General features: G+C 42.1%; 1 protein-coding gene across 1 annotated transcript in view; it reads right to left on the bottom strand.

Annotated features, from left to right (window-relative positions):
- Window positions 1–9315, bottom strand: part of LOC135110134 (uncharacterized) — a 12992-nt gene extending 3677 nt beyond the window's left edge. Inside the window, exon 1 of the mRNA XM_064022090.1 lies at window positions 8509–9315. Coding sequence (XP_063878160.1) covers window positions 8509–8602 — 94 coding nt within the window. The 5' untranslated portion in view covers window positions 8603–9315. The remainder of the gene's footprint in view (window positions 1–8508) is intronic.
- Window positions 9316–11174: the final 1859 nt, after the last annotated feature.

Raw genomic sequence — 11174 nt, 5'->3', positions numbered from 1 at the left:
AAGAGAGGGAGAGGAAACTAGGCCAATAGTATATGTGCTTTGAGAGGTTGGATGAGATGAAAGAGATGGGAGGAGGGGAAGGATGTGAAGGGATGGGAAAGGAGAGGGAAGAGGAGAACATATAATGAGAGGAAAGGGGTGATGAAAGAAAGGGGTGAAGAAAGACGTGAGGAGATTTAGAGAAGGGAAGGAACTAACAATTCAGGTCAGGTCACTATGTGAGAGAGAGAGAGAGAGAGAGAGAGAGAGAGAGAGAGAGAGAGAGAGAGAGAGAGAGAGAGAGAGAGAGAGAGAGAGGTTGTTTTGGTTGTACGTGTTGTTGTCTTTGTTCATTATTATTTTTTGGGTTGTTTTTCTTGTTCTTGTTCTTATTTTCCTTCTTTTCTTCTTCATCTTCTTCGCCTCCTTCCTCAGCATAATCATCTTTTTCTTCTTCTTCCAACACATTAGTAATTTCTAGCACAAGGTTTTATGCCCCCAACCAAAAAAAAAAAAAAGGCATAATTTTCACGAAGCATCAAGAAATCAAAGCAGTTTCAAAAGAGTATTCCCTCTTGATTATTATCATTATTGCTCTTTTCATAAACATCTCTTTGTATAATGCATCGTTTGAATTATGGTCTGAAAGGCAAGTTATTACTGTGATATGCTAAATGGAAGGTGCTGGGGGACAAATGTATACCTTCAGACAGCCACTTAGAGCAATTTCATTTTGTCACACTCTCTCTCTCTCTCTCTCTCTCTCTCTCTCTCTCTCTCTCTCTCTCTCTCTCTCTCTCTCTCTCTTCATGCCAAATTTGGTTTGTTCGTGAGTAATTCTCTCTCTAATAAAGATTTCAAGTTGAACATTTTCATATCGTGACGTATCTCTTTACGCTTCTTTCCTTCTTTTCTTTTTTTCTTTATTTTCTTCTTTCTTTCTTTCTATCTATCAATCTTTGCCTTTTCCATCTTTCTTTCTTTCTTTTACTTTTTTTTCCTTTCAATCATCCTCATTTCTTTCTTTTTTTCTTTTTTTTCTGTTTCTTTTACTTTCTCCCTTTCGTTCATTTTCGTTCTTTTCTTTTTTTTTATCCTCCTCTCCTACAATGTTTCCACAGTAGATCAAGTTTCCTTCTTCTTTTCCCTACCGCGTGTTCTTCTCATTCCATACATCAGTGGTTTCCTTGTCCATACAAATATTTGAGGGTCAATGGCCTTGTGTGTGTGTGTGTGTGTGTGTGTGTGTGTGTGTGTGTGTGTGTGTGAGCGTGCAAACCTACACAAAGAAAATGGGAGAAATGACTTGTTAGGGAATACAAGAGTCAGGTGTGAGGTAGAAAACACCTGTGATTAACGGAGTTTTATTACCCGGAGAGAGAGAGGGGGGGGGACGGAGGATAGAGATCAGAAATTAAGAAGTGTAGGAACAGAAGGGAAAGTAAAGTGCTAATGCAAATAGGGAAGACAGGAAGGGAAATGATGAAAGAGATCGGACGAGGAGAAAGGAGGAAGGAAGAAGAGCTGGAAGAAAAGATAAATGAATGACTTGGCAACAATAAACGAAATTGAGGAAGAAGGAAGTAGTAAAAAAAAAAAAAAGGAAAATTGAATTCAAATTAAAACCAGAAGAAACAGAGAGGGAAAAATAAAATGAAGAAAAGAGCGAGAAAATGAGTGGATATTTCGAAGACAAAGATAAGAGAGAGAGAGAAAAAAATAATGACTGGACGAGAAGAGAAAGAAGAGAGAGATCATAGAAAGAGTATTATAGCAGTTAATAGCAGACACATATATCACACCAAAACACACACTTTGACACCCTGTAATTTATCTGAACGAGGAGGAGAGGAGAGGAGAGGAGGAGGGTGGGGGAGGAAGGGGGAGGAGGAGGAGGGGGAGGAGGAGGAGGGGCAGGAGGAGGAAGGCCGAAAAGGGAAGGGAGAAAAGTATGGGGAATATGAGAGAGAGAGAGAGAGAGAGAGAGAGAGAGAGAGAGAGAGAGAGAGAGAGAGAGAGAGAGAGAGAGAGAGAGAGAGAGAGAGAGAGAGAGAGAGAGAGAGAGAGAGAGACTGTTAGAAATATATAAGAAAGAAGTTTAAGTTTTGAAGGAGACAATGGAAATGAGGAATACGAGGAGGAGGAGGAGGAGGAGGAGGAGGAGGAGGCTGCGAACAGAGGCACGTAAGAGTTCCAGGTAATTGTGGGTCTTGAGACACCTGTGTTCTCTGACCTACTCAACCAACTCATCTCCCGCTAACCTCCCACCCTCCTCCTCCTCCTCCTCCTCCTCCTTCACCTCCTCCTCTTCCTCCTCCTCCTCCTACGTATCTCTTCTCCAAACGTTCCTGCACAATCTTTCTTCATCTTTTACGTTTTTATCTTCATATTTGATTCCACTTATCTACTCTCTTCCCCTTTCCTCTCTTCCTTACTTTTTTCCTTCCTCCTCCTCTTCCTCCTCCTCTACCTCCTCTTCTCTTTCAGATGAGGTATCTGTTTGTTATATTTACCTCCTTTTCCTCATCTTTTCTTCTCTTTCGTCTTTCTCTCCTTCCTTTTTTTACTTATCTTTTCCTCTTTTCTTTTCTTTCTTTCCGCTTTTTTTCTTGTTCATGTTTATAAAGACTCCATACATTGCCTTTAGTATTATGAATTGTTGCATACAGAGTGAAAGGGTTAATTGACAAGGTTTCTTCACGTGTACTTCTCTTACATAAAAATTTTCCCAGCCTCCTTCAAGAAATTATAATCACTCACAGGAATTTCCGAATCCAGAACAAGCGCATTAAAAATTCTACTGGAAAATTCCCTGTGAGTCTTATGTATTTTTTTCCCCCCACTTTTCCTGAGAGCCTCCAACAAATTGACCTAAACGCGACCAGGACTGAACATTGTGATTACGTATGTAAATCACCTTCCTTAATTACCGCCAGGTGAAAATATACCTGTGGAGGCGTGGCGCTTTTTACCATCAAATTAGTCACGGCAACATCTGGTTTGCTCAATTCTTCCACCTCCTCCTTTCCTTCCCCCTCCTCCTCCTCTCCATGTACTCCTCCCCCTTTTCCACTTTCTGCACCAAAGTAAAGGAGGAGGAGGAGGAGGAGGAGGAAGCGACAACATGACCTTCCTCTCTGTGACACACTGAAGCTTCCTGTTCCTTTGCAAGAGTCGAGTCACCTTAAATGCCTCCCTCGTGTCCGTCTGTACGTATATATGTATGTATGTATGTATGTATGTACGTTCGTCTGTTCGTCTGTCCGTCTTTCTGTCGTTTCGTGTGTGTGTTAGACTACCTACTTTGTTTTCTATTGGGCTATCCTCGTTTATGTTTTTTTCTTCGGTGTGTGTGTGTGTGTGTGTGTGTGTGTGTGTGTGTGTGTGTGTGTGTGTGTGTGTGTGTGTTTGAGTGCTTATTTGTGCATACTGTATCTGTCAATTTCCTCTCTTTGTTTGTCTGTCTTCTGTACATATGCTTCTCTGCTTTATTTATTTTTTTCTATGTTTTCGATTCTGTAATATATATGAATGCATCTTCACACACATACACACACACACACACACACACACACACACACACACACACACACACACACACACACACACACACACACACACACACACACAAACACGGTCACAGGGCCAGCAGTGCATCCCTTACACACATACACACACACACACACACACACACACACACACACACACACACACACACACACAGGTATCTCACACGGTTTGCTAATGGACAGGTGAGACTCCAGCTGACGCGGTGTGTTGCAGCAGCTGGGAGGCACCGGGTCAAAAGGACGCACGCACGCACACCAGGCACACGCACATGTACACGTATGCACCACATAATTGCCACACACGAACATGCACGCACAATGATAACGAGCCACATGCCAGACACGCACGCACAAAATGAGGTTAGGAATACTTGGGATGCTGAAAGAGATTATAACTAGAGAGAGAGAGAGAGAGAGAGAGAGAGAGAGAGAGAGAGAGAGAGAGAGAGAGAGAGAGAGAGAGAGAATGAATTATCACCTGCCAAGAAGCTTTTGACACACGTCGCTGCTTTGGTGGTCGCGAGCCATCACCACCGCCGTTATACACACACACACACACACACACACACACACATTACAAATTCTAAAATCAGCCAATAGGAACAATTTCTCGTTCTATTTCAACCCATCACCAACAGTCTCACTTGAACTAAACTTTCTATCCAGTCTCTGTCATATATCGTACCCTATACTTCTCAGTGCAATTCACAACTCCCATCACAAACCTCGAGAGAGACACGGTACTTTCATTCACTCCTTCCCTTTCTACCAGTTTTCTGAATGGTAGTGTTTAATGTCTATATAATCAACTGTTACATGTATTAATGAAGCGGACGCAGTACTCTAGGCAAACACCACTTCCTTATTCCTTCTTAAACAAACAACCAGCTACTTGTCTACAATCTCACACTCCGCTGCAGTTGTATTATTTTATCTCCTTTTGTCATTACTTCTTGTTATTTTTAGCGAATACCTTCTCTATTTCTTTGTCTTTCTTTCTGTGGAGTGGAAAGAAAAAACAGGAGTAGGAGGAAGACAAAAAGGAGGAGGAGGAGGGCGACGACAACGGCGACGAGGAGGAGAACGAAAAACCTAAAGCTGATATCTGCAGACACACACCAGAAAAGTGTGCAAGTAAACGAAGAAACGAGAGTAAAGTAAGAGAGAGAGAGAGAGAGAGAGAGAGAGAGAGAGAGAGAGAGAGAGAGAGAGAGAGAGAGAGAGAGAGAAATGTCAACTAAAATCATCGAGTCCCTTGCTAATCGAGTTACCAAGCAAGAGATTAAGGAAGAGGAGGAGGAGGAGGAGGAGGAGGAGGAGGAGGAGGAGGAGGAGAAGGAGGAGGAGGAGGAGGAGGAGGAGGAGGAGGAGGAGGAGGAGGAGGAGGAAGAAGAAGAAGAAGAAGAAGAAGAAGAAGAGGAGGAGGAGGAGGAGGAGGAGTACGAGGAGAAGGAGAAGGAGAAGGAGAAGGAGGTGGAGGAGGAGAAGGAGGAGGAAGAGGAAAGAAAAAATGGCAAGCGAATGGAAGCAAAATTTATGATCCCAAGATACAACGCAATATAGAAAGATATATTCCCTCCTCTCTCTCTCTCTCTCTCTCTCTCTCTCTCTCTCTCTCTCTCTCTCTCTCTCTCTCTCTCTCTCTCTCTCTCTCTCTTCCTTCTAAACACACACACACACACACACACACACACACAAATGCGCAGAGGCATGCAAAGACCGAGACGGCAAGACAGCGAGACATAAATCTTGCTCCTCCTTGTCCCCGCCCCAGCGAAGGAGGAGGAGGATGAGGCAGAGGAGGAGAAAGGGCAGGGAAGGAGGAGAAGGAAGAAGAGGTGGAAGAAAGTTAATGATGGAAATGATTAGAAAGTGTGATATCATGTGTAGTGAATATTGTGCATGCGTACGTACTACATGTGTGTGTGTGTGTGTGTGTGTGTGTGTGTGTGTGTGTGTGTGTGTGTGTGTGTGTGTGTGTGTGTGTGTGTGTGTGTGTGTGTGTGTGTGACAAAGGAAACACGTGAAAATTTTGAAAGTAGGAATGAAGGACGGTGAGAAACAAAGCATACACTTCTTCTATAAAAAACAAACTTGAAAAGCAAAATAAATTCAGAAGACACTAAAACTTTTCCGTTCTCATTTATTTCGTTCAGTCTTTCTTAGATTGACAAACACAGCAGCATAAGATTAATATTCTTTTACATATTGAAATACTATTGAAAAAAAAAAGAAACAGCAGATAAACTTGGCTGACTGGGGATGAAACAAAAAAACCTCTCGTATTCTCATGTTAGTGATCCTAATGCTACATTTCTGTTATTTTATCTCTTACGGTACTTTTATTTCTACATAGTGTGTCTGTCCGTCTGTCTGTATATCCGTTTACCTACACAAATGCACACACAAAATATACATACGAGAGAGAGAGAGAGAGAGAGAGAGAGAGAGAGAGAGAGAGAGAGAGAGAGAGAGAGAGAGAGAGAGAGAGAGAGAGAGAGAGAGAGAGAGAGAGAGAGAGAGAGAGATTAATTGATATGTGTATGAAATGGTAAAAAAAATAAATAAATGATATATAAAAAACGAATTAAAAACGAAAATAATCACTAGAGAGAGAGAGAGAGAGAGAGAGAGAGAGAGAGAGAGAGAGAGAGAGAGAGAGAGAATAAAAAAAGGACGGATGACGAATGCAATCAGGTATCAAGGAGTTACGAACGAAACATACAGGCGAACTTACAAACATTTAGTTATCACACACACAGAAAGATAAACATTGGTGAACATAAAGACAAACACACAGACAGACGACACACGCTCTTCCTTGCTGGCCACACATGCAACATCTAATACTTATTCCACCCCATCATTCAGCGCACCACATCCTTGTCTCAGTCATGTTCCCAGTCAAATTAAATCACTGCTTTCTTGACTCAGTACCACCATTGATAGAGGGACGAGCTTACTATCTGCTGCTACTTTTCTAACTTACTCTTCCATATAGCTAAGTTTCATTGCCCCACATTTTCAACGCTTATCCCTTAATTTTCCCGTTATTTTCTGGTTTTGTTTCATTCTTCTTTCTTTCCACCTTCTTGCACACCTATTAGTACCATTTCCAGCAGAACAAGACTTGAATGCATCATCAAACATGTACTGGCATCTTTATTTTGGTATTCCACACGTAGACTCATTTTTTCTAAGACTGTCACGCCACCAGTACGTCCCATCGCCTTTTCCTCTTCTAACACACACATCTCCGGAGCGCTAAGTCCCCCACTAAACCAGCCAGGTAATAGGCTTGGTGAAAGGAGGCAATTATGGCATCGAACTGCACGGCCACCACAGAAAACGAAGCTCATGCAGGTGTAACTCGCATAACATTACCTGACCCTCTCGCCTCCCCTTCTCTCTTTCTCACCACGTCCCCTCAGAGCCCGATTCCCACGTCCCTCAACCCAGCCCACACACCTTCCCTCTTCCTCCTCCTCCCTCTCCCTCTCCCCTCGCTCCCCGCCGCGTGAGGGCAGAGGTCAGGGGTCGCAGGAGGCTCGGGCGTGTTGTCGCTGGTGATTAATTACAAAAAAGGTAGTTGGGTGTTGCTGGAGATGTTCTTGGTGCTTTCTTATGCTGATGGTGTTGGGTGTCAAATTAAAACTTTTCTTCCTATTTTTTTTTCATGAATGTTTTTGTTAGTATTTTTTTTTTTTTTTTGCCTCTAAATATAGGTTTTATGATATACATTTGTTTTGGGTTGGCTAGTTTTCTTTTTTTCTGTCTCCAAATGTGTTTTATTTTTTTTTGTTTGGTTAGTTTCTCAGCCTCTAAATCTGTGCTTTGCTACATTCTTTTATGTCACGAAATACGATACTGAGAATGAGTATAAATCTTTCAATATGCTTGTTTTATCTACATTATGAGAAACTGGTTATTTTTCTCTATCAGCTTTCCGTTTTCCATATTGAAGCACAAACCGGCACGTGCACACCTCTTTCCCCTCCCTCACCATACCCTCTCCTCTCTATACTAGCTGCATAGTGTTCCAATTCTCTTTCACTTTCTCCCATCCCATATCAAAGCTCCTCACAGCAGCTCTTCATTAGCCTCCCTTCCCCCCTTACATAAATACACTGCCCTCCCCTCTCCCTTTCCCTTTCCCTGCCCTCCGTCCCCCCTCCCGCGAGTAACAATAGAGGAGGACAAAGGGAGGTGGCGGGGTCACCTGTGTTTACCTGACTATTGGTCAATCACATCTTTCTGGGTCTTACCTCACACCTCGTCTCCCAATACACCTTCCCACCGCACTTTCTCCCACACACTCTTTCTTTCACCCACGTCTACTCCCACACACGTATCCCTCTACACATATATTTATCAGATTTATCTCTTCCTCTCTCTCCATTTTCTGTTTGTCTGTCTTTGTTCGTCTGTTTGTTTTGACTGTCTCTCCGCCTCCTTTTCTCTGCCCGTCTCTGTCTCTTTGTCTCTGTCTCTCTGTCTGTCTTCGTTTGTACATCTGCAGCTCTCTCTCTCTCTCTCTCTCTCTCTCTCTCTCTCTCTCTCTCTCTCTCTCTCTCTCTCTCTCCTCTTGGACATTTAAAAGCTTACAAAAACCATAAACCCCTACCGCTATTCTGAATACATTCTTTCTCTCCTAATTCTCTTCCTGAACAAAATCTTTCCTCAAAAAAAAAAATGTTCCTCATACAAAATTGAAAAAAAATGCATCTTCGCACACACATAAATCGATCGAGCCAATGGGAAAAGGAAAAAATAAATAAATAAAAAAAAACTCAAAGAATTTCAATCATAATAACTTGCAGGTTCCACTTTTCCTTCCCTTCATAAACCATCAATATTTTAAGCTTTCTCACCAGCCAAAGTCATGCACACCTGCACCGCTAAATACTCCACAATCAATACTGCATCTTAAAACTCTAAAGAACTTCTGTCTTCCACTCACCTCCCACACATCTTCTTTTCTTCTTCCTGACAATGTGGCGAGCCCTGACCACCACACTTCCCTCCACGTTGCTGCAGCTCCTTTCTAAAACCATCTTGACGGAGGCGCAGAAGAGGAGGCGGAGGAAAACGGAGAGGAGAAATAGGGAAGGAGTACAAAGAAAGACTAAAGAGGACTAAGGAAAGGAAGACAAGGGCAAGAACATGGAAAACAAGAAGGAAACGCAAGAAATTGGAGAAGAATGAAGAAAGAGAAGAAAGGTAAAGAAGATGAAAGGGAGAGAAGAGTGGAGGAGGAGGAGGAGGAGGAGGAGGAGGAGGAGGAATCGGCTTAGAGGTAAAAAGGAAAGGTTTGGGTGGGAGAGGAATGTTTCAAAGAAGAAGGAAAAGTAGAAAAAAAGGAGGTGGAGGGGAAAAGGTGATTAAAGGATGAAGGAAGGAGGGAAGGGAGGGAGAGATAACAGAAAACGAGAGATATATTTTCGTTTTTCTTTTTCTCTTTCTTTTTCTTTTCTTTCTTTCTCACATATTTTTCACATATTCACTTTCGCCTTCAATTATCAGCTCTTTTATTTCCATCGTTATTATAGTTTAATTAATTTTCCTTTTTCAACACTCGTACGGAAATCATTATTCTGTTTTTTTCTTCTAAATTTCACTTTCCTTTAATTTCATACAATTTAAATCTTCTGCATCTTGTTCAGATTTCTTTTTTTCTCTTTACCAATCACAAAACTTTTGTTATTTTCTTTATTTTTTCTTCTCTATGAGACAGAGTAACTCGTTTAATTAATGATGCTGTCCACACCTGTTTTGCTGACGGAATTAATTAATAGTCTCTCTCTCTCTCTCTCTCTCTCTCTCTCTCTCTCTCTCTCTCTCTCTCTCTCTCTCTCTCTCTCTCTCTCTCTCTCTCTCTCTCTCTCTCTCTCACCTCAACACCTTCACCGCCTCCCCGCGCGTTCCCTTACACGGTGAGGTAACGCGATACAAAAGCAACAAGTAAAGAGACAGTGAGTGTTTACAATGAGGAAGAATCTTTTTATAATTAGCGTGTGAAGGGAGACTGTGATTTCTCCTTTCATAAATTCATCATAGTCTCTCTCTCTCTCTCTCTCTCTCTCTCTCTCTCTCTCTCTCTCTCTCTCTCTCTCTCTCTCTCTCTCTCTCTCTCTCTCTCTCTCTCTCTCTCTCTCTCTCTGACCAGACGTTCTGATACACATTGCAATTAATTAACTCCATAGAATTATCTCAACAAAGTCATCTGTCATTACGAATTTTAATAAACCACTATCTTCTCTGTATCCACACCCTGTAGTTTTATTTTTCATCTCTATGACTATTAATGTTATATTTTCCTAAGTCATGTTTCTACGTATTATGCTATTGTTATTACGTTAAGTTAGATTAAATTAAATTTGGTGGGGTTACTATTATCATTATAGCTTCGTCTAGTGTATGTTCTGCATTTTCCTAACTCATGATTCTGTGTATTAGATGTCATGTTGCTATTAGGTTAGGTTATGTTAAGTTTGGTTAGGTTAAGTTAGGTTAGGTATGGGTTAAGTCAGGTTATGTAAGGTTATTTTTATTATCATCATTTCTTTTGCCTAATGTATGCCTCGTGTACTAATCATCATACACTCAACATTCCTCCTCCCTAGACTAGTTTCTCTTACATTACTCTAACCGATCGCCTTTCGTGTGTCTCCATTAAGGTATTCCGAGGACACTGGTACGCTCCTCCCTGTCTGCTCTTCTCTAAAGCATAATAAAAAGTGCGGACCGGACTGACATTCAATCCTGCAACTCAGTTCGTGGCTCATCAGTGTGAAGGAAAAGACTCGTACTGAAAGGAGTATGACAGGTGTGTGTGTGTGTGTGTGTGTGTGTGTGTGTGTTTAGTGTAGAAGAGTAGAGAATATTATTAAAGAAACGAACTTAAAAAAAAAATATCTGGCAGCAAATAAACAAATGGAGGAAAAGCGAGAGAGAGAGAGAGAGAGAGAGAGAGAGAGAGAGAGAGAGAGAGAGAGAGAGAGAGAGAGAGAGAGAGAGAGAGAAAATAACTGTAAAAAGATGAGAAAGAAAACGAAATAATAAAACACTAAGAAAACATTAAGCTGGTAAAGGAAATGCATCAAGTATCCAACCACATTTCTCAAACCTGAACGGAGGAGAAGGTGCTGAGAGAGGGAGAAGGTCGAGGGAAAGGCGGCGGACCAGAGAGTGACAGGGATTACCACGGACACCACTATACCACTTCTCGAAAGGAAAAATGGGAAGAGGGGGGTGAGGATGGGAGGGATACAGAGGACGAGAGGAAGGAATAAAGAAAATGGGTGAAGAGGTGGTCCTGTACAACCTAAATAAACACGAAACAAGAGAACGATTCCATTAGAGGCAAATTTCGGTGTTAGTTTTCGTTAGAGGGCGGTGAGGTGCACTGCAGGACACCGAAGATCTAATGAACTGGTCAGGTGGGTCCCGCAGGTAACCAGTCGGCCAGGTGTGTTCCTCTGCTCCTGGCGACCCTCGGAAATGTGACCACCGACACGAAAATTAATTAGTGGACGCGGTAATTGCTTTGCTTGCTCTAATGACGCCTTTGTCCACGGTGGGTTTTATTGTTGCCTCTGCGCGCCCTGAGGTGAGCCGCTTCCCGTT

The sequence above is a fragment of the Scylla paramamosain genome, chromosome 20, assembly GCF_035594125.1.
Source record: "Scylla paramamosain isolate STU-SP2022 chromosome 20, ASM3559412v1, whole genome shotgun sequence".
Taxonomy (NCBI): Eukaryota; Metazoa; Arthropoda; class Malacostraca; order Decapoda; family Portunidae; genus Scylla; species Scylla paramamosain.
The sequence above is the reverse complement of the archived record's forward strand: the minus strand, read 5'-3'. Positions and strand labels throughout refer to the sequence as shown.